At 50.6% G+C, this 27,419-nt stretch overlaps 2 protein-coding genes and 2 pseudogenes across 5 annotated transcripts; 1 reads left to right on the top strand and 3 right to left on the bottom strand.

Moving 5' to 3' along the window:
- Positions 1–1,088: 1,088 nt before the first annotated feature.
- On the top strand, positions 1,089–26,204 carry SMTNL1 (smoothelin like 1). Of its 3 annotated transcripts, none has more exons than XM_053659130.1 (8): positions 1,089–1,831; positions 20,060–20,670; positions 20,901–21,033; positions 21,137–21,188; positions 21,936–22,094; positions 22,294–22,408; positions 22,560–22,711; positions 26,060–26,204. In XM_053659130.1, exons 2-8 carry the CDS (start codon positions 20,062–20,064, stop codon positions 26,202–26,204), a joined length of 1,365 nt encoding a protein of 454 aa, XP_053515105.1. In that variant the 5' UTR covers positions 1,089–1,831; positions 20,060–20,061. The 3 variants fall into 3 exon arrangements, with proteins under 3 accessions (XP_053515105.1, XP_053515104.1, XP_037019197.2); XM_053659129.1 differs by lacking the exon at positions 1,089–1,831 and adding an exon at positions 16,706–16,783; XM_037163302.2 differs by lacking the exon at positions 1,089–1,831 and adding an exon at positions 17,026–17,110.
- Positions 5,758–6,431, bottom strand: LOC119062341 (transcription factor Dp-2-like; annotated as a pseudogene).
- Positions 6,426–8,375, bottom strand: LOC128625772 (transcription factor Dp-2-like; annotated as a pseudogene).
- Positions 8,289–10,900, bottom strand: TIMM10 (translocase of inner mitochondrial membrane 10). 2 transcript variants are annotated; one of them, XM_053659142.1, is made up of 3 exons: positions 10,877–10,900; positions 10,125–10,237; positions 8,289–8,719 (listed from the first exon to the last, which is right to left on the bottom strand). In XM_053659142.1, the coding sequence occupies exons 2-3, from the start codon at positions 10,193–10,195 to the stop codon at positions 8,518–8,520; spliced, it is 273 nt and encodes a 90-aa protein (XP_053515117.1). In that variant the 5' UTR covers positions 10,196–10,237; positions 10,877–10,900; the 3' UTR covers positions 8,289–8,517. The 2 variants fall into 2 exon arrangements, with proteins under 2 accessions (XP_053515117.1, XP_053515116.1); XM_053659141.1 differs by lacking the exon at positions 10,877–10,900 and adding an exon at positions 10,519–10,765.
- Positions 26,205–27,419: the final 1,215 nt, after the last annotated feature.

Here is a 27,419-nt window from a genome sequence, read left to right as displayed (position 1 = left end):
TAACAAATAGTTGTTATGCACCTTTGCATGAGGAATGTAAAAAGAATGGACAGACTGCTTTGGAAAAGTTTGGCTGTTCCCCCAGATAATTAAACATAGAGTCATTCTGACCCAGCAATTCCACTCCTAGGTATATACCAGAGAGAATGGAGAACACACAGCAACACAAATCCTAGACACAAATATGCATAGCCACATTATTTATAGCAGCCTAAAAATGCAAACAACCCACCCTTCCGTCCGCTGATGAGTAAACAAAAGATGTGAATGATAATACACAGCATATCATTTGGTCATTAAAAAAAAAGAGTGAAGGACGGATACATGTTACAAGATAGGTGAACCTTGAAAACATGATGCTCAGTGAAAAAAGCCGGACCCCAGAAAGCCCACATACTGCGTGACTCGCCCAGAACAGGCAGGTGCAGCACACTAGTGATTGCCGTGAACTGAGCGAGGGGAAAATGGGATGAGATTGCCAACGGGTATGAGGCTTCTTCCAGGGGAAATGAGAACGGTGTGCCATGGGATGGTGGTGATGGTTGTACCACTTTGTGGATATACTAAAATCCACTGAATTTCACACTTTGCAAGAGTGACATTTTATGACATGTGAGTTATATCTTGATTTTTTAAAATTTTAAACTTCTGCGTGTCAGGCCCTAGGGATTCCATGGTGAATAAGTCACAGACTCTCCCCTCAGAGAACAAAGAGTCCGTGGCAGAGAGGCTTAGCTGGGTGGAGTGGTCACCGGTGAAGTGCAATTGCTCCTAAAGGAAGCACCGTGGAGGGGATAGGTGTGGTGCCTTGAGAATGAAGGGTGAGGGGGCCGGGCGATCTAGACTGGAGGTCAGGGAGGACTTCTTAAGGATGCTGCTTGCACTTAAACCTGAAGCTTTCCATGTCTGAATCAGTTACTTATCGTCCCCTGAGACAAAGACCCAGCACAGGCAGGGGCTCCCCCACAGGAGAATGCCTGAGACATTGGGGGAAATGAACCAGAGAGTGGATGACACCCACAGAAGCAAGGGCGGGGGGGGGGGGGTGCTGCTGTGAGTTTGCAGCTGGAAAAGTAGATACAGAGCAATCGTATTGGATCTTCTAAAACAGTAAGAAGTGCTCGATAATGACGGAAATGACCTTCCTCCTCCCTGGCTCGCTCCTTCTCTGTGGGTGCCTCCGCCAGCTGCTTGCGCCACAAAATTGGAGTTATTCTAGCTCTTACTCCCAGCTGCACCTTTCACACTCAAACCTGTGGTTTCTGTGGTTAAAGACCTCTCATCTCCGTCCCCTGCTGTTCCTCAAGCCCAGGTCATCATCTGCTCCCAGCTGGATTCCTGCAACCCCTTCCACCTGCCCTTTCTGACTCCACCTGTGCACAGGATCCCTCCACCCAGTCAGAACCATCTACTGAAAGCCCAGAGTCCACCAGGCCACTACCCTTGAGAGTGCCTCATGACAGTTGGAGAAATGTACAAGGTCCCAACGATGCCCATGATTCTGTCCGGGCTTCACTGACTGCCTCCAGCCTCCCTCTGGCCTCCCTGCTGTCTATACTTGTGCCTTGGTGACCTCTTCCACCTGAAGTCCCTCCTGGCCATGGAACAGTCCCTTGCCCTGGCCTATCCACTCATTCAGATTTTGACTTAACAGTGACTTCCTTAGGGAAAGCTCCTTGCCTGACTCCAGCAATATATCCCTTTGATCTACAGAACAACTGGACTTCCCTTTGATAAAACTCACCACAGTGTGTCTGCTTCCTCTGATGGACTACATGGGCCAGAGGGCAGGGACCTGTGCCTACCTTCCTCGCCGCTCTCCTTCCACAAGGTAACACGACGCCCCCACCGTGCCCCCCACCCCCACCTAGCAAATTCCTACTCGTCCTTCAAATCTCACTTGCCTGTGACTTACAGCCTCCCCCGAGCACGCAGACCTGGGGGCACGTCTCGCCACATAGCCGCTCAGCTCCCTGGACATCCCTCGTGGACTTAGCACGACTGCACAAGCCACTGAGTTTGATGTCCCCCCTTTACAGTGTCCACCTTGTCTCTCTTGGTCCCAGCACCTATAGCAATGCTTATCACAAGACTCCTCTCAGGTCAGACAACAAGAATTCTTACAAAAACCCCTAAATTTGCCTGTAAAAGTGTATGTGCATGGACATTTTTCTAAAAAACAGTCCGTGGCTTGTGTGGAGTTCCAGACGTGACTAGGACCAGACGGAGATTAAGGACCTCTCCCCGGGAGCTGAAGGACGTGGCCTTTCCTTCAGAACAGCACTCCCAGCCCCGACCTCCACTGTGTGACACCACCCCCACTCCAACATGGGCTCCGAGAGGGCAAGGTTCCTTATCTGTTTTGTCCACTGATGTGTCCGAAATGCCTGGAATGGTGCCTGGCCGGTCCTGCATGTGTTGAATGGACAGTTGTAACAGCTGTGAGAACTGTACGTGTGTGCGTCACTGATGGCTACATAGCAAATTACCCCCAAATGTGACAGTTTAACATTTGTCATCTTAGTTTCTCTAGATTAGGAGTCAGGGTGCAGCTTCCCTGGGCTCCAGGGTCTCTCACGAAGCTGCAAAGTATTGGCCCAGGCTGCCGTCACCTGAAAGCTTGACTGGAGGGGATCTGCTTCCGAGCTCTCTCAGGCGGTTGTGGGCAGGATTCGGCTCCTCCCTGGCTGGAACCTACCCCTCGATTCCTTACCACCTGGACCTCTTCACAGTGCAGCTCCCCAGTTGGGAGCTTGCTTCACCAGAGTAAGAGGAAAAAGAGAAAGAGAGAGAGAGCACTAACAAGATGGCCACTACAATCCTGTGTCTTAACCTCAGAAGTGGTATCCCTCCCCTTTGCTGTGTTGTTAGAAGCAAATCTCTAAGGCCTTGAGGCATGAAGGGAAAGGAGTTATATGAGGGGTGAACAGCAGTGGGCAGGGCAGGAAGGGCCCCCTTAGACACAGCCTGCAACACATTTTCCCACAGAGTGTCCAGCTCATCCGGCCACCCAGAGCAGAAGGCGCAGGCCCAACGCCTGCAGGTCGAGCAGACAACGATGAGAGAAGAAACAAGGGGCAGGAGGTGTGGTGGACAGCCCAGCCACTGCCCAGCCCCCAGCAGGCTGCTGCAAAAGCAGGAATGCAGGCTGACTTGTCAGATCTTCTAAGTGTTCAAAAGCAGTGACGGTCCAGGTTTTCATGAGATATTTCCTGATTTTTAAAACTGTGCTAATCTAGCAAAATACGTCTGAGGATTAGTTTTGGACTCTCCTCTATGGCACAAAGAGCCCAAGCTATTCTAATACCCTTTGCATGTCTGTTCCATCTCTCCTGTACCCACCCCTCCCACCCCCTGCCCTCATTCACTGAGGGAGGGACCCAGCTGGTTCATTTGGGGCATGTTCTGTACTCCTTTGCAAGTAACAGGCCAACAATTAATATCATTGAATGGAATATGAAATCGCTGTCCCTTTGAGGAGCTCCCCCACCCCACCCCAATTCCAGAAGACTGGTTAAAACGTGGTATTGGTGTCTGAATACATTGTAATCCTGGCTCTGCTACTCATTTACTGTGTGACCTTTAGCAAGTTACAAACTGTTTGGAGGCTCAGTTTCTTCATCTATGAAATGAGAATAATTGTGCCTGCTTCCCAGTCATTGTAGGGATTAACTGTAATAAATATACTTATTAGCACATTGTAGCAACTCAATAGCTGTTCGTACTTACATCAGGCCCCTTCTTTCCTCCTGGCTTAATCTGATTAAACCAGCATCTACCACTATCCACCTGGCTGGCAGCTAGAGGGAGCCTCTAAAGTGAGAGATTTGGGAGCGTCACTGCCCCGGCTTACATCCTTGAGCAGTTTGCTGATCCCCTTAGTAAGAGAAAATCCGAACGCTTTTAGCAGCTCACCAGGCTCTCTTGGACCTGCGCCTGCCCAGCCTTCCAGCCCCATCCCTCACTGCCACCCTCCTGCACACTCCGCACTCCAGGCACACCCAAGCTTCGCTTCCTGGACCCTCCACACTTTCCGCCACTTCAAAACAAGTGCTCTTGTCTCCACAACTACCTCCCCTTCTAGGGGTTCCAGCTATGCGCTCAGAGGATTTCTGATGTACCTTGCTAAACCTGAAAGCAAGCCCAGTACTCATTTTCCTCACCTCTCCCCTCTTCCTAGCACAACGCCCGCATAGAATAAACGAATAATACATAATGGTAGGCTTGGCCTCAGCAGTGCCCATCAATCCCATGAGCACACAGCGCCACCTGGTGAACCACACTTGAACTCCAGTACCTAGAAAGAAGCCCACCGCTGCTCTCTGCCCACCACTAATGTCGGTGGTGGACAACAGTTTTGAAGTTTTCTGGTGGGGTTCTATCCATACAAAACTTAGAAAAAAAAATTTAAAAGCCAAGATTATTGTGTGCTTAGTGTGAGAGAGCTAGGCACTCTCCTAAATGCTTCTGTAATTAACACATTTAATTTTTACAACCAATGAGTTAGGTACTTTTATTGCTATTTTGTAGATGGAGCAACTGAGGCACAGGGCAGTTGAATGCCTCACCCAACGTCGCACTGCTACGAATGTCACCTCGGGCGGTCTGGCTTGAACCTGCACCTTTAAGCCTGAAACTCACTGCCTCTGTCTCCTTTGCTCCCCACCGGGTGACCTGGTGAGGCTACATCCCAGACACCTCCCTCTACCAAGATGGCCCACTGCAGAGAGACTACTGTCACAGTGGCTTTGGTGTCAACCGAAATCCCACGTGCAGTGAGTGCCCCCCACATTCTGGAGGCTGCACACCTCTCCAGGGGCATTCCTCAGGACAGGGACTAGCTGTGGTGGCAGCCCCTCCTCCGCGCGGCAGCAAATGCCGCTGTCAGTCCACGGCTCTGCTCTGCTCGTGACCCCAGCAAGCAGCCGCTCCTCTGGGCTGCCTGCTCCTAAGAGGACCCCTAGCCCAGCTGGGTGGATCAGATTGGGTGGATACTGTACGGAGAGTGCGGAGCTCTGTCCCTGATTCAGGGGGACGCTGAATGGCAATGGTGATCACTTGTCCTCTCTGGATCATGGGCCAAGTCGGGTCCCTTCACCTGCTTGGTATTGCCGTGTGGCCTCAGAAGGTTGGCTGCTTCCTTCTTAAATCTAGTCAGTCTACCTTTCACTGGCTCCTCTAAATACTTTTTAAATTTTTTATTTATTTTAGAGAGAGGGGAAGGGATGAAAACAGGGAGAAAACATCCATTGGTTGCCTCTCACACACACCCATCTGGGGGACCTGGCCCACAACTCAGGCATGTACCCTGACTGGGAATCAAACCAGTGACCTTTTGGCTTGCAGGTTGGCACTCAATCCACTAAGCTATGCCAGCCATGGCTCTAAATACTTTTTTATATCGTTTGTAATGCCTGCCTCCACTTAGTTTTGTTATTTAAATATTTGTTATCAATAATTATATTAATCACTTATAGCTACACATTTAATATAAACATAAGAGCATATTTTATAAATCATATAATATTAAATATATTTATACATAACAGCACATACAGGGTCCAGCCTGCTTGAGTGTGGTTGGTGAGGCAATATGAGTGTAGTTCATTTTAATTTGAACACTTCACCTAAAATGTCATATAGTGTGCCTCAGGGTGGTACTGTTCTCACAGAATTACATACTTATAATCTTGTAATAAAAGATTGTATAATTTAAAAAGGGGGCATTATTTGTGCTGGACTCAGTATATCCTCTCTCTATTCTGGGGAGGAGGAGGAACCCGCCTCCTCTTCCCCGTCTTTGTCATTGAATGAGCAGGGAGGGGTCTCACCATCTGGTGACTCCGTGAGAGGCCGCACTGCTGGAAGGGTGACTGTTTGGGGCAAGGAACTGTTGTTTAGGCCACTTCAGCATCCAAGACTAATTCCCTGGTTTATACTTGATTGAGACCAGGTGGCACCAGTGGTCAGGTCTAAATGTGAAACTCAGGGTAGAGGTCAAACGTAGTCGGATTTGACCCAGATCCTGTGGACGTATCTGTGACACAGCCTGCTAAAGCCTTTGGCACCCACTGATGCAGCGAGTTTCCGGGCCTCCAGAGAGGGTTTGCCTGACTCCAGGCCAAAGGACAGTCCCCTCCGCTGCAGCATTTGTGTGTCATCATGGATCTCGAAGGTGCTGTTGAAACTGAAAAGATATCCAAACTTGGCCCTGGAGATGCAAGTTTATGACTGTTCTCTTGCTTATAGTGGCGATTATACACACAGGTGAATGGTGAGTTTGGAGCCGGAGGGCCCTGGGTCTGCAGTTCGTTTGGCCCATTTCTCTGTACCAGCTTTTCCAAAGCCATTGGCTGCAGAAGCTCTTGCCCCTGGGCCCACTGCCTCTTCATCCGTTCTGTCCGCCTCTCCGTCTTTTTCTCCAGGTTTTTCTTTTTTTAATAAAGATTTTATTTATTTTTAGAGAAGGGGAGAAAGAGAGGGAAAGAAACATCAATGTGTGGTTGCCACTTGTGCTCCACCAACTGGGGACCTGGCTCACAACCCAGGCGTGTGCCCTGACCGGATCCTTTGGTTTGTAGGCTGACACTCAATCCACCGAGCGACACCAGCCAGGGCCTCTTTCTCCAGGTTTTGACACTCCTGAGCAGAATCGGCAGGCCAATCCACTTGATTTTTTTCCTTCGAAATAATGTTCACTGCCATTAGCACATTTAAAACACCACAAACTCTTTGCCTAGTGTTTTTCTGGGCATAAGCCGAATCAGCTACCAAAAGGTTATTTGAAATGCTGAACTCTGACACCAGCTCATCAGCTACTTCATTATATGGCATTGTACCTTTCTGCTGAACCTCCTCACGAAGAATGTCTCAAGCCTTTTCCATGTTTATCTCTTTGGCTCTGTTTACTGTCTGAAAAATTGGAGCCTATAAATTCACTGGCCCATTTTCTACCACCTGGACCCATCCACTAGCTTCTGCTCTGTGTGCCCGAGTAACCCCCGCTGGTGCAGGGGCTGCTGCGGACTCCCAGTCAGAACACTTTCATAACCAGTTGGTCTCTGTGCTATGCTTACAATCACTTGGGGGTCCACCCTTCACATTTTTACTGGTGCTAAGGTTTTTGGTAAAATCTTTGTTGGTAAAGATTTTACCAACAAACTGAAAATGCAACAAATTAAGTGTTATCTCAGAGATATTGAGGGTTCAGGTCCAAATCACAAGAGTATTGCAGTGAAGTGAGCTGTAATCTTTCTGCTGAAGAGTCTTGCCTTCAATGTAAAAAACACAACATATTTTCTTGGGCTGAGTCTGATCTACATAAATCCTCTTAGTTCTGCATTTGTGGAAGTCAAACCAATATTTTTTTGCCATCATGTCAAATTGTATTTGATTTAAAATAAGCCGTTAAAAAAGCAAAACTAAGAAAACTCTGTCTTCAATAATTCTTTTTTTTTTTTTTTAGAGAGGGGAAGGGAGGGAGAAAGAGAAGAGAAACATCAATGTGTGGTTAGTTCTCACATGGCCCCCACTGGGACTCTGGCCTGCAACCCAGGCATGTGCCCTGACTGGGAATAGAACAGGCAACCCTTTGGATTGCAGCCCGTGCTCAATCCACTGAGATTTGCCAGCCAGGGCTGTCTTCAATAATTCTTAAAAAACAAAAAAAAAAAAAAACCCTTAATGTCTTTATTCTATGCCTCAATTTCTTCATCTCCACTCAACTGCAGAGGACTAGGTAGCTGCACTGAGCTAGCTGTTCTTATGAGCCTGGGGCACCTGTGCTCGGCGGTCCCTGCAGACTCACACTCGGGGCAGGGACAGAGATTCACAGCCTGTCCAGTGAAGGCCTTGGACACCGCCTGTGCACGCACCCTCAAGCCTGCCCAAAGTGGAAGGGTCGGGATGCACCCTGAGTGCCCAGCAGTGGCATCAGGCACAGGCAGAAGCACTGGAGGCCTTCTCTGGCCCACACACTGCCCAGCCTATATTGTTATTTAAATATGTATATTTAAGTATATAATACATATAGCCATGTATATGGCTAATATTTATTGAGTACATCCTATGCCCCATATTTCACACTCATTGAACTCATTTAACCTTCACAACAACCGTATGATTATCCCCATTTTACCACAAAGCTAAAGCACAGTGAAATGACATGTTCAGGGTCATACATCAAGTGGCTGACTCAGAGTGCAGACGTGAGTCATTACACCAGACTACAGTTTTCAACATTGCATTCGACTCTACTCCAATGTGCCAGGCACAGTGTTTTGCACACACTAGGGTAACAACAAACTTTTTATATATATATATATTTTTATATATACATACACATATAGTCACATTCCAATGTGACACATACCCATTCTTGGACTGGGAGAAAGCCCCCAGACTCCTGGAAACCCTTCACCTAGGTCTGGCAGTCTTCACAGATGACACCTTATGGGGGCACTTTAATTAAAGTGGGAAGGGGCAGGGTGCACTTCGAGGTGGATCCCGTCTGGGGCCTCATGCAGGCCCAGAGCTCTGCTGCATCCTCTTCATCAGTTCTTCATCCTGCATAGACAACTCTGTCAACTTTTTGCCCATCCGCTCATGGATGTCCAGGTACTTGGAGACACACCGGTCCAGGCACACAGACTCGCCCTTGGACAGTTCTGCTTCCTTGTAGTGAGGAGGCACGCATTTCCGGTGGCAGGCACTTGTCATTCTGAGGCGAAGAAAGCTCAAGGTCAAGGTCAGGTCAGCAGCACCTTGTGGCATACCAGAAACGCTCAACCATTCCTGACCTGCTACTGATTTCACCTCCCAGGCAGGCAGTGTAAATCCTCAGTGTCACCTCAACTATCTTAGAAGGTCCTTGAGAACAGGCACCTTGCCTAAGCCCATGTTTATAATTAATTAAATAGAAACGATTAATTGAGTGATGGCTATGTTCAGGCATCATGCTAAGTACCTGACATGATTCTTATGATAACCCTATGAGTTAGGCATGATCATTATCCCCTTTTTACAGATAAGGAAAATAAGGCACAGAAAGCCTCAGGACCACAAAGAGCTGAGATATGAACCCAGGTAGTCCAACTTCAGAGCCTACATTTAAGAAATATTCTGACATATAGCCTCCAACAAACCAACCCATCAAGACAGGACACCAGAGAGCTTAAGCCAATAAAAGTAGCAGCCATTTGCCCTGGCTGGTGTGGCTCAGTGGACTGACTGCCGACCTGTGAGTCAAAAGCTTGCCAGTTTGATTTCCAGTCAAGGCACATGTCCGGGTTGCAGGCCAAGTCCTCAGTAGGCAGTGTGCAAGAGGCAACCACAAATTGATGTTTCTCTCCCTCTCTCTCCCTCCCTTCCCCTCTTTCTAAAAATAAAACCCAAAATAAAAAAAAAATAGCAGACATTTGTTAATTGTTTACTATGTATTGGGCTTGATGCTAAGAGCTTGTCAATGTTTTAACATTTAATGACGTGAGTAGTATTACCTCCATCTGACAGATAGGGAAACCACTGGTCAAATAGTCCAAGTAACTTGCCCAAGACCATACTACCAGTGATTGGTGGAGCTAAGAATTGTTCCCGAATTTGCCAAAGTACTGACCTGACATTACTAGAGACTAGCTGTGGACCCTGAGAATGTTATTTAACCTCTGGAAGCCTCCCTGTCCTCACAATAAAATTAACCCACTGGATTATTTTGTACATTAAAAAAGATAACACATGTAAAATGCTTAGCAAGTGCCTGAGGTAAATCAAAGAGTTTAAGAAATGTTAATTAAATGGGATAGATCCCATCTGTCAAAATGTTCAAGTAACTGTCTTCGAACCCAACCAGACTCTGGACTGACGCTTCTCTCCTGCTCCGCTCCTTCATCACCAATTCCCTGCCAATCTAAATGCCCAACTTATTCTAGGGACCCCATACTCAGTCAGCATTAGCTTTAACCATTGGGGCTGGGGAATTAGTGATTGGGGGTACACGAGGAGGGTAAGCACAGGCCTCAGACTCCCCTAAATTGAATAAGGCATTTTTCATAAGTCATGTACCTCAACCCTAGGAAAGTGATCTAGGATCATTCCCTAAGACAAGGTAGCACAGAATTGCCTCTTACCTGTTGTACATGTCAGCCATCATTTCTACCTCCAGTTCCGCCGCCAGCTGCTGGGCCCTGAGTGGATCCATCTCAGCCCTGCACCGTGGAGACCTCCTTCCAGACTCCTAGTCCTGAAAGCAGGTATTACTGTCAGCATCCACCTCTCCCATTCACTTTCCCAACCCAGGGGTTGAAAATGCAGAGGGGCCCTGGCTGGTGCAGCTCAGTGGATTGAGGGCGGGCTGCAAACCAAAGGGTCACCGGTTCGATTCCCAGTCTAGGGCACATGCATGCCTGGGTGAGAGGCAACCACGCATTGATGTTTCTCTCCCTTTCTTTCTCTCTTTAAAAAAAAAAAGGAAGAAGAAGAATGCAGAGGGCATTCATAGGGCATCAGACCGGGGCGACTAACCTGAGTTCAACCATCCCATTTCAAAGATGTAGAAACTGAGGCCCCGAAGGGGAACACTGCCTAGCCCAAGGTCACACCGCACGTCAACAGTGAGGCTGGAAATCGAGCCCCGGGGGTGCTGACGCCCAGCGTCTCCAGGTCACCTTCGCCCCAAATTTCGAGACCGGAAAGAGAACCCACTAAACCGCTGGTCTGAACGGCCCGGGGCCGTGGAATTCGATCACGTGCGAAATTAACGCGCCCAGGGTTGCACCCCTGAAATGGCAGTGCCAACAGAGTCATGCTGAGGTCAGAGGTCACTCACCACGGCCTGGAGCCGGTCACAATGCCCAACTTCGGGCTACCGCTAAAAACCTACCCTGAACACAGGTAGGTACAGGCGGAAGCACGTGGGGCCACTTCCGGGAGGAAGTCCCGCCTCCCCCAACGAGGCAGCTCTGGGAACTAGGCTACCATAGAGAGGGAGCTGCGGGCCCTGGCTGAAGGCGAAGGTGATTTGCCAATGCGAGAGAGGTCGCCCAAACACCATAGAGGGTCCGGCCGAGTGCAGAGCGCCTGCAGCCTGGAAGTCTAGTCCCAGCTGTGGTCTCGCAGAGGTTAGACTTTAGTGGTTATGTGAGAAGTGGCTGGACTACAGAGCTCAAGGAACCTCGCCTCCATGCCCCTACCTCGCCCCGAGAGCTAGTGTGTGAGCACAGATCTGACGTGCGGGAGGAAGAACTGCCTCAAACAGCAGTTCTCAGTGCATGCTGCACGTTAAGGTCACCAGGGACGCTTTTAAAAATCCCGATGCCCAGGCCTCACCTCATACCAGTGATACCAGAATCTTTGTGAGTGAGTAGAACCCGGATATCAGTAAACTTTTAAATTCCCCAGGTGAAGTAGAGGTACATTAATGTGCATTAGATGACATTAAGAAATTACTGTAATTTTGAGGGTTTGAAAATGGCACTGTGGAAAAAAAAAACCTGTTAGAGATACAAATAGATGAAGAGAATATAACTAAATGTTAATAATTGTTAAATCCAGGTGATAGGTATATGGAAGTTCAATATACTGTGCTCTCCACTTTTCTGTATGTTTTAAATTTGCCATAATGAAAGTCTAAAAATTAAAGACATACGAACAATGATTTTTTTAACGATTTTATTTATTTATTCTTTGAGAGAAAGAGAGGGATAGAATCATGGATTAGTGGCTTCTTACACAGGCGCCCACCAGGGACTGGCCAGCAGCCAGGCACATGCCCTGGCAGGAAAGGAACGGGCAACCTTTCGCTTTGCAAGACGATGCCCAACCAACGGAGCCACACCCATCAGGGCAAGAACAATGGTTTTAATCGAGCACCTGCCATGGACTCAGTGCTTTAATTACATTATCTATTTCACTTGTTTTTCTTGTTCGTAATGATTTTTTTAATTGATTTTTGACATAATTATAGGTTTACAGGAAGTTTCATAAATAGTACATAAATTCCTTTGTGCCACTAAGTTGGGGAACCAGTGCTCCAAGAAACTGAATACAGCTGCGAGTCTACAGGTCTCTAAGCTTTCTCTGGGGTTACAAAGATAAGGGGAGGCATGGTTTCTGCTCACAGAAAGACAAAACAGGTGTACTTACGTTTTATTCAACTTCTGCTAGACGCACTGGGCCATGAAAACAAAGCAATTTTGAGCTAACCCAGTGCATTTAGTCATGGGAGAAGGAGGGTACTTGTGAACTCTTTATCTTTCAAGACTTAGTTTTTCCCACCACCACCCTCCAGCAAAAAAACCCACCTCAATTCCTTGATTTTTCCAGGGATTTCCCAGTAAATGAACTTTAGAAGATATGATGCATGGGTACACTTCCTGTTGGAGAAGTGTCTCACAGGACACTTTATATGGCTGGTCACCAGATGCCTCCCTGATTGTCCCAGAAAGGCCAGATTTTCAACACTGAGCTTCACTGCTGCTCTCAGGACTCATCTTTATCAAACCCTGTGCCCTAACATTTTAACACTGAAGTGTGATATTCATTCAGTAAAGTGTATAAAACACACAGATCTTAAGCTTATTCTTATAATATATATTCATTCCTATAACCACCACTGAGATCAAGACACAAAGTACTTCCAGCACCCTAAAATGTTATTTCATGTTCCTTGCCAGGCAATGCCCCCTCTCCTGCAGTTAATCACTATCCTGACTTCTTAGTTTTGCCTATCACTGAGCTTCATGTAAATGGAATTACACATTATTTTCTGTTTTGTGCCTGACTTCTTTAGCTCACCGTAGTGTCTGCCAGGTTACATCCATATTGCTCTGTGTATGTTATTCATTCTTTTTATTACTGTCTAGCATTTGACTGTATGAATAAGCCACAATTCATTTATTCATTCTTCTGTTGGTGGACTTGGAGGTCGTTTCCAGTTTTGGGCTAGTAGAATAATGCTTCTATGAACATAATTGTCCATGTGTTTTAGTGGACATATGTTGCCCTAGTTTTTTGCTTTTGAAAATACAGTCAACATGTTATAGAATGTTAAGAAATTGTATGGAAAAAGGAGAGGAGCTCTTACAAGATTGTTTTTTTTAGGTGTAATGAAAGGTCAAATACTGTATGATTCCATTTAAATAACAGTCTCCAAATGACAAAATTACAGAAATGGAGAAGACGTTAATGGTTGCCCAGGGTTAAAGTTGGTGGGGGGACGGGGAAGGGGAGGGGTGCCTGTAAAGGTGCAGCACAAAGGAGATCTTTGTGGTGATGGAATGGTCCTGTGTGCTGACAGTGGAGGTGGTTACGCAAATCCACACACGTCACAGAACTGTGCACACCATTGTACCAACATCAGTTTCCTGGTTTTGATATTGCATATAGTTATGTAAGAGTTAACCTTTAGTGGAAGTTCAGGGAAGCGCACACAAGGATCTCTCTGTACTATTTATGCAACTTCCTGTAAACTATAATTATTTCAAAATAAAGTTTTTCAAAATTGTTACAAAAAAGATAGTGTAATTAAAACATTTAGTCCATGGCAGATGCTCAATAATAAAAAATTGTTGTTTGAACTTTTCTTTAATTTTTAGACTTTTATGAAGGCAAATTTAAAATACACAGAAATGTAGAGAGCAGAAGATACTGAACTTCCATATACCCATCACCAGGATTTAACAACTGTTAACATTTAACTATGTTCTCTTCATCTACTCTTTATTCCTAACAGATAAAGTATTTTCTCCATAGTAGTATCTTCATACCCTTAAAATTATAGTAATTTCTTAATGTCATCTAATGCATATATTCAATTTCCCCCAATTTCTGAAAAGTGTCTTTATAGTAGCAAAAAAAAAAAAAAGCAATGTGAGCCCTGGTTGGTGTGGCTCAGTGGTTGAGCACTGGCCTGTGAATCATAAGGGTTGCCAGTTCCATTCCCAGTCAGGGCAGTGACTGGTTGGTTGCTGTCCAGGTCCCCAGTAGGGGGCGCATGAGCGACAACCACACACTGGTGTTTCTCTCCCTCTCTTTCTCCCGCCCTTCCCCTCTCTAAAAAAAGAAATAAATAAAATCTTTTTTTTTAAGTAATGTGTCTTAAAAAACAAAAACAATGTGAGGTCTACCCTCTTAACAAAGTTTCAAGTGCACAATACAGTAGTGTTAAGTAGATGTACAATGTTGTACAGATCTTATCTAGACTTATTCATCTTGAATAACTGAAACTTTATACCCGTTGCACAGCAACCCCACATTTCCCCCTCCCCCCGTACCAGGGAAATCACTGTTCTGATTGATGATGACGTTGTTACAGACTACTGCATCTTTTCCTCCCTACACTTTTCTAGTTGTGGATTTGAGGACCCAAAGGTAGTAATCTCAAATGGTCCCTGCTAAGTTTTATGTTGTAAAAGACAGTTTATACAGCCCCAGCCTTCCAAGGCCTCGGGAATCCAGATGCATTATCCCAAACTGCTGATCTCCCGCAGCACCACGCTGATGCTCTGGCCCCTCCCTCTGTCCTGTGGTCCACCCCTTCCCAGCCTCCCAGCCTCCCAAGGGGAGTTGGTTATTTGTTACTCACCATGGTCAGTATTTTCCTCTCGGATGAGACACCTCCGCCCCGAGGAAGCGAGGAAGGGTTGTCACCCAGGATCCCCCCACATGGGCCCTGGCCACCATGAGAGGTGTAGAGAGAGCACAAGGACACCTAGCTGAACTCCCCTGAGACGAGCAGGAGCTAAGAGAATAGGAATGCCAAGGGCCAGAACGGGGTGGTCGTTCTACAAGCTCGAAGAAAAAGCCTGCGCAGTCTTAATTGTTGTCATCCGCGGTCACTGTTCCTCGCCACTTCTCGCCCCACTGCTGACGACAAGCTGGTCCAAGCCGCCAGCCTCCATCTTACATTATCATAGCACTCTCCTCACTGGTCTGCTCACTTGATGCATGCTTCCCCTTCAAGCCGTTCCCAAAACAGCAGCCGGAGTGACCTTGTCAAAAAGTAAAGTTAGATCATGTCGCTTCACAACCTTAAACACTCCAATGGCTTCCAATCACAAAGCCAAAGACAAAGTCCTTACGAGGGCCTCTAAGGCCCCATGTGACCCGGCGTCTGCCCAGCCACGCAGGCCTCCTTTCTATTCATCAAACACGCCAAGCACATGCCCACCTTTCCCCTTGCTCTTGCCTCTGCCTGGACCGTTTTCTCCCCAGGTAGCTGCATGCTGCCCCCCTCACTTCATTCCTGTCTTTACTTCAATGCCGTGTTCTCAGTGATGGCTTCCTTGACCACTCTAAGGGTATCACCCACCCTCCCCCGCCAAAATAAAACACATCCTTATCCTCTTCTCTGCCACAGGTCCCCCTGTGGAATCTACCACCACCTAATGTAACATACCCTGTGTATTGATCTGCCTGCTGCCTCTTCTCACACTAAAATACCAGCTCTGCGATCTGGCTTTGCCTATTTTTCCTTGTGTTCATTGCTGTATCCCTGGCACATACAAGGTGTTGAAACACAAACTGATCAATGAATGCATGAAATTGTCTAAGAGAAGTTTTAATGGGTGATACGCTGATCTTATATTTTTGTGGTTTTCAATCCCTAAGGACAGTAGAGTAGGACGAGAAATTAGTGTTAATTTTTAAAAAGGGCAGCAGGCCAGAGAGATACATGAAAAGCCTCACCGATCTTGGGCAGGCAAACTCTAGATGGGAGAAGGAGACATGTGAGCTCCAGAGGCAGCCAGCGACGGCCGATGGTGAACCGTTCAACCACTGTTAGGTGCCCAGACCTCGCTCTCGGATCATCCCAAGCACAGCTTCCCCCCAGCTCCAATTCCATATTTCTATTCACTAAGTAATTAATTTATGTATTCAATGTATATTTATTGAGCAGCTCATACAAACCAGGCCATTTGCTAGCTCCTGGGCACACAGCCATGAGCGGAGTACATAAAGTCTCTGCCTCGTGCAGCGTAGAGTCTAGTGAGAGAGTCCGATAGTAAGGTAATTTTGGATCCTGATAAATAGTAAGAAGAAAATAAAACAAGCTAGAACGATGGCACGGAACTGAAGGTCACAGAGGCCTCTCTGTGGAAATGAAATTTGAGCTGAGTGCAAAAGAATGAGAAGGAGCTCATCCTGCAAAGAGCAAAAGCAAAGAGGTTACAGTCCTGAGTGTGAGTGTGGCAAGGAATCAATTTCAGGAACAGGAAGGAGGCCAGTGTGGCTGAAGTGCTGGGGACCAGGGGCGAAGGCTGAAGGAGTCCGAGCTTCCTCGGTAATGGGGGTGGGGGTCCCCAGCACACATTCTCCAAAAAGTAGTGTCTTTCTTATTGAGCTCACAGGACACACATAGAGAAGGTAGAGGTGTGTTTGGTTTTTCTGAGCAAAACCTCAATTCAGTACAAAAATGTGTACAGAGCCTTCTGTGTACCACTCACTTCACTCAAAATAGAACTCAGCTTTCTATTTTCTAGACTCCAAGCCCAGTGATCCATCACCTTGGCCCCTGAATCTTCTCCCCTTCTCCCTCCGAATCTGTCCAGTGTGAGCCTGGACACATCCTCCCCGAGGTCCCATGGGCAGCTGTCCCACTCTCTCTCTCTCCGTAGCCCACCCTTCAGCAGCTGCTTCTGTCCGAGGAAGCGTAAACGGACTATTTAAAGACATAGGGGAGGGCGGTGCACAGGAGGCCTCGTATGGGCTCTGTATGAACAGAGGAGGCCAGAGGGCTGGTGACCATCCAAATGGGCCTGCAGATGGTTTTCCAGGTCACCAGGGCCAGGCAAGTACACTGGGAAGCGAGATGACCACAGGATGCACACTACTGGGGTCAGAGTAGGAGGGACCCGCTGTGATTGAAAGGTGCCACCTGTCAGATCTCCACGGGAAATCCGAGCCTCCCAGGCAGGGGAAAGTGTTGTACCAACAGGCAGTAAACAATGCTCTTCAGGGACCCAAGGCTCTTGAAATGGGGGTGGGGTGGAAGGAGAGAGGAAGGTGGAGGGGGGGCAAGGACAGAATTGCTGGGGGCTAGAGGCTGCTCAGGAGTGAGGCCACTCCGCTGGAAGAAGGAGACAACTCTCAAACCCCCCAGGCAACGGCCCCACAGGTAAGACAAGCCCTGGGTCCCTGTCTAAGGGCCTCCCTCTGCCTGTCAACTCCTCTCCCACCTTCCAAGGATGGGAACCTCCAAGCAGGACCCCAGAGTTGGAGAAATCCAGGCTTCTTTCTAATTTTCACTATCACTGTGTCAACTCTCTTTAGATTCCAGAGCTCAGGGGCTCAGCCTCTGGGGGTTGGGCAACCCGAGATTTACCTAGACAAGCCTGCGGGTGGCCACCCATGCAGGGGGCCTGGTGGAGCAGAGAGGCTCACCAAGTGGATTGGGTGGGGAGGCAGATTATCTAAGCAGTCAAGCGGCCTCTCCACAGGCTGGTGCCTGGCTGGGATGGGGGGGCGGTGCAAGCCTCGAGCACGGGAAAGCAGATGGGTGACAGTGGGTCTGGAGGCATCAGCAGACCCGTCAAATGTCATCTACACAATTTGGGGCTCGGATCTGGGCTCCTGGGAGGACAGAGGAGCTGTCTGCAGTGCTGTTTCAGACACAAGACCAGGATGATGTGAGGCTTCTGGGGAAGGAAGGGGGAAGGAAAGTGGAGAGGAAGGAGGGAAAGAAAGAGGTCTGAACTCCTCAGCCATGCCTGACTGTTCTCGCCCCTTCCTCTGGGCTGGAGCCTTTGGAAGGGCACTGGCTGTGGATCAGTGGCAGTAGCATCTTTGACACAGGCTCCAGGCTAGCTGTCAGGAGACTTGGGTTCTAGGTACAGTTTGGACATTTCACTGTCCTACAATTTCGGTCAACGCCCCCAGCTTCAAGTTTTTAATGCGCCCACTGGGAACAATCACACAGGCTCCCAAGGGTTACAGAGTGGGGGACAAGCAAGCAAGGTAAAGCGAGGCATTACGTGAGCTGTGAGCCGCTCGAGATGTTACTGCTGGGGGTCAGAGGTGTTATCCTGGTTTCTGAGCATTCTGAGTTTCCTCACTCCTTGTCTACTTATGACACGCCTGGAAGGTGGGAAGCTGAGGTGTGTGCATGTGTGTGTGGGTGTGTGTACACACCTGTCCTTCCCCTCCACCCCCCTAAGTGTGTAGCATGTCGACAAAGGGAAAATGGTTGCAGCACTTTGCTATGTCTTGGCCAATTGCTACGACACTTTGAGGTTAAAAAGGGCTTGTTATCAACTTACCAGCGTCAGTTCTCTTTGCCTTGTCTGTCCAACTAAAAGCTCTCGTGGCCGGGCAAGGGCTTTAATCTGGCACAAGGCTGGGCAGAGGCCAACCTACACCGAATGAGCCGATGTGTACTGAGTGTTCCCTCCACACCAGGTGGGCCTCACACTGCTTCCTATGCATTGCCTTCCCTAACCCTCCACTGTCCCTGTACGGGACCTATTTTCACCTCCCAAAGTTAAAACACTGGGAAGGCAGGCTGCTTGCTCCAGGTCATGCAGGAGTGCACAGTGGGAGCTGGGATTCCAGCACAGGAAGACCCCTGAATCCATGACCTTCAACACTTCACCACCTTCCCAACAAGAGCACAGGGCAGGAAGGGGCGTGTAGGTCCCTCACACCAGCATCGTCCATACATCCTTCTGCTAAACATGGCATTGCTCAAGGGGGAGGCAGCGGCTCCTCAGGAAAAACAGCAAAAAAGAAAGAAAGAAAGAAAAAAAAATCCACGGCCAAAGAGGTTTGGGGAAAACTGAGTTAAATAAGGCTAAGCAATGTTAAAGTCTCTTTAATTGGAGTATCGAAGTGCTAATGACATTGTATATTTTATTTATTTATTTATTTCTAGAGAGAGGGGAAGAGAGGGAGAAAGAGAGGGAAAGAATCATCTATGTGAAAGAGAAACATCAACTGGTTGCTTCTTGCACATGCCCCAAATCCAGGGCACAAACTCCAGAGACCTCAGGACCCTGGTCTGGAGGCAGGAAAACCCAGGAACAGAGTCCTGGCCCTTTCCTGCCTGTTTTCCTGCCTCTGTTCCAGTTGCCCAAGTGCCCTGGGTACAATCACCCAGAACGTGGCACTCGAAGGGCAGGAGGTATTTTTAGCCAGTGACAGGGGAGTCTGCTTTTCTTGGCGCCTGAGTCATGCCCTGAACACTATTTGGGGACTGTTTTCTTGGTAAACAGACCCCCAAGAGGGGCAGGGAGCTGAAGGAGCTGGCCCTGCACCCCCCACCCACCTGTCTGTCATTGTAGGTCCCAGAGTATAGACGGTACTCGACCAGGAAACCCCAGTCTCCTCACCGACCCCAGGCAGCTGGAGGATCGGGTTTTCCTGCGGAGGTTAGAGAGAGTCGTTTCCACTCTCCACCAAAGGAAGCTCCTCCGTGCCCAGGCCCACCTTCCGTGAGCTGGCGGAGGCCCGGGGACTGACCGGCCGGGGATTCCCAGTGCTCAGGCTTTCCACTCCACCTCTGCGATGTAGCTTCCTCTGTACCATCTGCGTTCCGCTTTCCCGAATGTCTTCCTCTGAATTAACTTATTTTTCAATTCAATAAGTGCTTCTTTTTATGTTCTATCACTATTAGAGATATACTAAATCTCTAATAGAGGCATTATTAAATTCTGTCTGTGTGCCCCTGCCTGCTCCGGGCTCTGCACCCAAGGCCAGCTCTCCCAACCGTGCTGCAGAATGCTCGTATGGAATCATACCATGCCACAGATTAATCAGAAAAAAGGCAAAAATCACCAAAAAGGTATTATGTGACCTAACACTCATTAAAGCCCAAGCCACAGCCTGCAGAGGGAGGGTAGGTGAAGACCACCCAGCATCGAGGCCGAAGGGCCCGCAGGGCACCTCTGAGGAAGAGAGTTCTGCCCCTCCCTCACTCGCCAGGGGAGTGAGTGCGCCAGTCACATGTCCAAGTAGGAAGGGTCCAGGACTGAACCCCAGGCCTCCAGACTCTGGGCCCCGCTGTCTGAGGATGGGCCGTCACCTCGTGCAGGAAGGGGCATGACCAGGCCTGCTTGTCTTCTCTCCCCAGAGATGGAGCACAAGGAAGGGAAGCCCTCTGAGGATGGGAACACCGTCTCCCCAGATGCAGGGACCCCGGGGACGCCGGTGGGTGAAGCCTCGGCAGACATGGGGGCCAAAGTCACGGAGGAGAGCATCGTCACAGAGGGGCCTCCATCTGCGTCAGGAAGGCAGGGAGGAGCCGCAGCGGAGGATGGCATTTCAGCAGAACTCCAGGAGGAAGCCAGTGGGTCGGATGAGGTCAAGGTGGAGTCCAAAGTGGAGGCTGAACTTCCAAAGGAGGGCGGTGGGAAGGAAGAGACCAAAGAGGCTCCTCAGGAGACGACTGATGGGAAAGAAGAGACCAAATCTGAACACAAGGAGGCAAAGGGAAAAGAGAAGCAGAGGGCCGAGGAGAAAGCAGCCAAGCCCGAATCCGGGGAGAAAGCCGACAGGGAGGACGAGGCCAAGGCTGAGCTGAAGCAGGCTGGTGGGGCCCAGGAGCCCACAAGGGCCACTCAGGAGGAGAACCAGCCAGAGGAGCCTGAGGCTGAAGCTCAGGCAAAAGCCAGCGCCCCAGAGGCCAAGTCGGACTCTGAGGAGAAGGCTGCACCACAGGAGAGAGACAGGAAGGAGGAGGCGGTGAGTGAGGCGGAGGAGAGGAGGGAGGAGGCCCCATCAGTGCTCTGGAGTCCCCTGCCCCTGGGGAGGCAAGGCCCCTCTGCTCTATCTCCTGGGAAAAGTCCAGTCTTCCTCCCACAGATATCCAGAGCCGGGGTGGGTGCTGCCACACTCCCCATCCCAGGCTGAGTCCTCCCAAAGCCTTGGGCAGGCGCTTGTGTGACTGTGAGCTCGGATCGTGTCGGTTCCAGGACTCGGGTGGTCCCAGGGAAGAGCAGGACCAGGGTATGGACAGAGAGTTGGAGGAAGGGGCAGAGGTGACCCCCAGCTCCCCCGAGGAGTGGCCCGAGAGCCCCACGGAGGAGGGTCAAGGCCTCAGCCCAGGTGAGTGAGAGCCAGGAGCCCAGGGGCTGCTGCAGGGGCTCCCCTGAGGGGCGTGCAGTCACAGCAGCCCCCCCACTTCTCTCCTCCTGCTCCTTTCCTACAGATGGGTTGGGCCCAGACACCACAACTTCGGGAGAGACCAGCCCCTCAGCCAGGTAATGTCCAACCCTGGGGCCCTGGCTCCACCTCCCCTAACACCTGCCCCCTTCAAAGCCTACCCTCACCTGATCTCAAGAATCCCAGGATTCCTGGCATTCGGCCCCTTCCCAAGGCAGAGCCCAGGAAACTGAAAGAGCCAGATCCTGGGCCAAGGGAGCGTGCAGCACACCTGGTCCCCCTCCCTCCCTCCATCACTGGCCTCCAGGCCTCCCCGACAGGTCTTACAGAGGCCCTCCTCTTCCCACTCCGCATGTTTCCATGGTGCCAACACCGTCCATAGAGCAGAAAGCCTGAGTTTAGACAATGACTCTCTTACCAGCTGTGTGAACTTGGCCATGTCACTGCGCCGCCCCCCCTTCTGTGAAGCGGATACTGTAACCGTGACTCCCTCGTAGAATTATGGTGAGGCTGGGGTGTGCTGTGTGTAAGGCACTTAGCACAGTGCCTGGTCGCACAGCAAATGAGAGGCAAAGCCAGGATTCACACTCAGGTCAGACCTCAGACTTGCCGTAGTTCTATCCTCACATCCCTCCAGACCCCTGGCTCCCCAAGTTAGACTGAGCCTCATTATTCCTTCCAGCCCCTCCCAGTGCAGGCACAGGGGACACGCCTGCTGAGAGCGGGCGCCCTGACTGTGCACGCCTTCCGACTGCAGGGGCCCCACCCCCCGCCAGCCCCAGCCACCCTGAACCCTGTACTGGCTGGTCCCAGGCCCTCACTGGTCTCTGAACCTTTCCATGTAGTGAGTCTTCACCCAGTGAGGTGCCCTCGAGTCCCACGGAGCCCCCTCCCTCACAGGAGAAGAAGAAGGAGAAGGCACCGGAACGCAGGGTGTCAGCCCCTGCCCGGCCCCGGGGGGTCCACGCGCAGAACCGCAAAGCCATCGTGGACAAGTTTGGCGGGTAGGATGCAGGCACCAAGCCGGCTGGGCTGGGCTTTCCCAGGGAACACGGGTCTGCGGGACGGAGGCCTGAGAGGGTGGGATCGGCCCAGGCCTAGGTGGGAGCGCCGACAGACAAAGGGGCTGGGGCTCCTCCCCAGTGGGACCCTCAGTGGCCTCCCACCTCTCTGGCCTGGCTTTCTCCTCCCCTCCCTTCACAGGGCAGCCTCGGGCCCCACAGCTCTGTTCCGGAACACTAAGGCTGCCGGGGCTGCCATCGGCAGTGTCAAGAACATGCTCTTGGAGTGGTGCCGGGCCATGACGAGAAACTACGAGGTGGGCAGGGGACAGGGACCCTTCCCAGGGCAGCAGTGCGGGGGAGGGTCTGAGTGGTGCAAAACTCAGAGGGTGGGAGGCTCAGGGGGCCAAGTCCAGGCCCCACGGCCAGAGGCTCACTGAGGCCGCCCCCTCCCCCAATGGCCCGCAGCATGTGGACATTCAGAATTTCTCGTCAAGCTGGAGCAGCGGCATGGCCTTCTGCGCCCTCATCCACAAGTTCTTCCCAGACGCCTTTGACTACGCTGAGCTGGACCCCACGAAGCGCCGGCACAACTTCACCTTGGCCTTCTCCACTGCAGAGTAAGCCCCAGCCCGGACAGCAGAGTCACAGGGGCCCGGGGCGCAGGTCCCAAAGGTGAAGGCCGCCCCCACAGGGGTCGCAGAACGTGTGGCCACATGTTGGTGTAGCCAACAGACAGATTGTGATGGCCAGAAACGATTTCAGGACAAACCAGTGGGTGAATCAGCAAAAGCCCTGCGTGTGCTTGGCTTACACTCCAGAGGGAGAGAGATCGTCAACACGCACCTATACCAAATATTGAGCCAGGGGGTTGGGTGCCATAAAGATGATGCTGATACCTGCAGGGTGAGGGACAGAGGGGAGGAGGGTCAGTCTGCTGCTTTGGATGGGGTGGCACAGAGATTTGGGGTCAGATTCTTACTCAGCCACTTGTTTGGCTGTGTGATCTTGGGCAGGCTTCTCTGCCTGCCTGAGCCTCCATGTTCCAATCTTTAAACGGGGCATGAGGTTTCCTCTTCTACAGGCTGTTGTGAGAATTAAGTAAATAACTAAGTAAGGCCCCTATAAGAGTGCCTAACCTGCAGAAAAAAACTTCAAAAGAGTCTTAGCTGCTGCGCCTTTATTTTGATGAACGATATCACAACTGTTCATAATTATTCACTTTGGAACCTGAGGGTTTTATTGCTGAGACGCACACAGCTCCGTGGCAGTGTAATGGAAAAGTGTATGGTACTAGAAGGGCAGGAAGGGTGTGAGGAACAGTGTGGCCCAAGAAGAACCTGAGAGGCAAGGACATGACTGCTGTGTGGGGGAGGGGGAGGCCCTGCCTCCACAGAAGCAGGAAAGCCAGCCTCAGCCAGACTCCCCCGTCGATACCCACCAACCCTGAATCCCTTCTGGCCTCGGGGCTCCTGAAGAGCTCGTGCCAGGAGTGCCTGTTCTCTCTGGCCCCAGGGAGAGGCTCCCGGGCCACCTGGTGGAGAAAGAGATGTGTCGAGGGTGCGGCCGTGAGGGCAACTCTGGGGGCGTTTCTAGAGCCCTGGTCAGAGAAGTCACTGGGGGTGTTAGCAGCACTTGGCCTGGGAGGCTGAGCCCTCTGGTCCTGTCCAGGCCTGGCCACCAACTTGTCGGGAAGCCTGGGACAACCTTCCCCTCTCTGGGCCTGTGTGTTCCCATTGGCAAAACGAGAGAACTGGGTATTGATCTGTGCTTTTCAAATGGGCGGGTTTTTCCCGCTGTGGCAGATTCCTAAAACAAAATGTTGAGTGCCCAACATAGAAAACAGATTAAAGGGGGATCTTTTTAGATTGGGGGGGTTCCTGGAGCTTAGCACCCAACCACTCTTCCCAAGAAGGTCCCTGCGGCACATCTGCCGGGCCCCAGGGCACCAAGAGTGACATTGGAGAACCACCAGATGACGTTCCGGAAGATCCCTTCCAGTTTCGCATTAGCCTGCCAAGGGAAGGGATGAGTGCCCTGGAGGGGGCGCTCCGGAGCACCTCTGGGGACGATGACGAGCCACAGGAACTGAGGGTGGTTACCATTCTGCCCAGTGCTTTCCTTGGCTTATCCCATTTAACCCTTGCAGCAACCCCAGAGTGTGGACACAGGTAGAGATGGTCCTTGACACCTGAGGGTCGCACAGGAGGGCTGTGGCAGAACTGGGACCTGAAAGTGAGCCCCTAGTCAGGACTGGGAGCTCCGAGCGAACATCAGAAGGGCATGCCGCTCTGTCCCCGGCCCGTGGGGCATGGGCCAGTGTCCTCCTCTAAGCCAGGCTGAGCCACAGGAAAGCAGGAGGACTAATCAATGATGACGATGATGATGACGGGCTGACAGGAAGCATCAGGCAGCAGTGAAAAACAGGGGACTCGGTGGGGACCATGGGGGTGGAGGATGGAGGGTGGAGAACAGAAGTTGAGGTGCTGAATTCGAATGCTGCCTCCTTCCTCCTTAGCTCTGTGACCTTCAACAGCTGACTTAGCCACCCTGATGGGTTAGGGCGAAGATTCAGTGTGCCGAGTAAGGTTATCAGTTCACTCTAGAACTCTCCTCTGACTCCAGTGGAGTCCTGGGATGGCAGAGGGGAGCTGCCCGTGCTGGCGCCCCAGTGGACTAGATCCCCAGTGGGTCTAGAGGAGCCTGGCCCCTTCTCCTGTGTAGGCTCGCAGGACCCACACCCAGAACTGAGGTCACTGCGCCGGAGCCTGTCCCATTCTTCAAAATCCTCCAGTCTGCGCTCCTCCCCCAGCACCCAGGCCAATCTGAGTTGGGTTTCAGGCCAGTTGTCTCAGCCCCAAGAGAGGATTTCCACTGGGACCCTGGTTTCTCCTCCTGCCAGCACCTGCGTCAGTTTGGCAGGCTGGGGCTGCTGAGGCCTGGCTGCAGGACAAAGATGCCAGAGGCACCTGGCCAGCCTGGGGTTGAGTCCCAGCTATGTCACTCACTTACTTTGACCTTGGGCAAGTCACCAAAATGCTCTGAGCCTCCAGTTCCTCTTCTGCTGGTTGAGGATGGGGGTGGGAGTGTTGTAAATGAGACCATTTAAAGGGAAACACTCAATAAAGCACTTGGCACCCAGTGGCAAGTCCCCGACAGTGGGTAGCTTGGATTATCAGCGTTAGCAAAGCCAGGAGTGGCACACTGCCCTGCAGAGCAGCTGAGAAGCTAGAAAAAGAGGACCTACAGCTGACCTCCATGCTGCTCCCCAAACACATCAAACGTGCCAGCCTCGGGGCCTTTGCAGGCATTATTTCTGCTGCCTGGAATCCTCTTCCCCAGACATGTGCACAGTTCACTCTCTGGGAGACCTCCTTCCTGGAGCACCGTCTTTAAAATGCTGCTAACACAGGAACGTACCCTGCCTCCCTCCTCTGCCTTATTTTCCTCCATCGTGCCTCTCACCACCTGACCGTCTCTTTCATTACTGTCTGTCTGCTGCCACGAGAATGTCAGTGACATGAGAGCAGGGAAGCCTGGGTTCCTTCCGTAAATACACAGAGGCCTAATGAAAATGGAGATGGTGCAGCCATAAGCCAACACTCTGGCTAGGATGGCAGTTCTGTCCTTTCAACTCTTGCTGAGGGGCCTGGCCTTCCAAAGGACAGATACAAGAGGAGCTCGTGGGAGGGGTGGGTTAAGGTGGAGCTAGAGAGAGACCAAAGGGGCCCGCTCCACATGAGTCCACAATGCAATGAAAACGTGGGCTTTGGAATCAGCCAAGGGTGAGTTCTGACTCTGTCAGAGCCTCAGTTTCCTTGTCTGTGCAATGGGATAGTTGACCTAGATGACCTCCCGTCTCCAACACACACAGTTTGTCCTGGCAGGGCTGCCCCCACCCCCTCCCCCAGCGCCCATGTTCTTCACCTCCGCTCAGCTCCTCACCCCGCCCCACCTCTGCCTCTCAGGAAACTGGCCGACTGTGCGCAGTTGCTGGAGGTGGAGGACATGGTGCGGCTGGCAGTGCCCGACTCCAAGTGCGTCTACACCTACATCCAAGAGCTGTATCGCAGCCTCGTGCAGAAGGGATTGGTGAAGACCAAGAAGAAATGAGGAGCTGACTGGCCCCGCGGGCAGAGGTGGCCAGGGTGCCCAACTGACCAGCCACGGCCCTGAAGCTCCCTTCTATACCAGAGACAAGAGAGCCGGGCCCTGGGCAGAGGCAGATGGCATCAGTCTTAACTGCATTGAAAGTATTTCTGCAAAATCCTGTCTGGCGACTTCCCTCGCCCACCCAGGAACCTCTTACTCTGGGATAATAAACCATAGCCGCCAGGATTCCTCACCTGGCATTTCCTCACCTGACACAATCTTTTCTACAGCATGAAAGGCATCTGGGAAGAACAATGGCCTGGCTCCCACCACTAACCAGCTGTGTGACCTTAGGCCAGTGAGTTCACCTCTCTGAACCTATTTACCATCTGATTGTGATAAAAGGAGTTCAGACCTCATGGAGATGCTGTGAGCGTTAAATGAACTAATAAAATGAGCAAAAAGTCTTGCCTGGTACCTGTTGCATACGTGTTCAATAAGCAGTGGCCAAAAGTAAAGACAAATCTTACATTTTGAGCTATTGGTGGCATTTTTCTCAATTCTATTCCCTCTTTCCACACTCGTCCCAAGTTAGAGATCGCGGGGCAGGGGCTGGAGTAGAACATGCTTTAGAAATCTCACCCGAACTTGACTCCAAGATACCCCCCATTTCTGACTCTTAAAAGCAAGTGGGCTCTGACCAGTGTGGCTCAGATGGTTGGGTGTCACCCACAAAGCGGAAGGTCACCTGGTTAGGTTCAATTCCCAGTCAGGGCACATGCCTGGGTTGCAGGTTCAGTCTCTGGTCGGGGCGTATACAAAAGGCCACCAATCGATGCTTCTCTCACCCACATTTCTCTCCCTCTTTCTCCCCGCTTCTCCTCTCTAAATAAATACATAAGTGAATAAATAAATGCAGGTGGTCTCCCAGTGGCTCAGAACCATTGCCCCCAGAAAGCTCTTCCTTCAGGTGGAGTTAATCCTTCCAACTCCAAAGGAAGGTGTGGCTTGTTTTTGTTCTCTCATTGCCCAATACTGAGCTGATTATAAGGTCCTGCTAATAATCCTGTCTGGCTTTATCAGCCATTCGGAGAATGTTGTGCTGATAAGAACAGCCCAGGAAAAACACAAAAACAAAAACCAGCAGGCATGGTGCTGAGGCAGGAGGTGACCTGGTGGTCCACTGCTGGCCCGGTACCTCCAGTGCCTCATCTGTAAAATGGGGACATTACCCCT

This window comes from Artibeus jamaicensis, unplaced genomic scaffold (genome assembly GCF_021234435.1).
Source record: "Artibeus jamaicensis isolate MK-2021 breed Jamaican fruit bat unplaced genomic scaffold, CSHL_Jam_final scaffold_614, whole genome shotgun sequence".
NCBI classification, from domain to species: domain Eukaryota; kingdom Metazoa; phylum Chordata; class Mammalia; order Chiroptera; family Phyllostomidae; genus Artibeus; species Artibeus jamaicensis.
The sequence above is the reverse complement of the archived record's forward strand: the minus strand, read 5'-3'. Positions and strand labels throughout refer to the sequence as shown.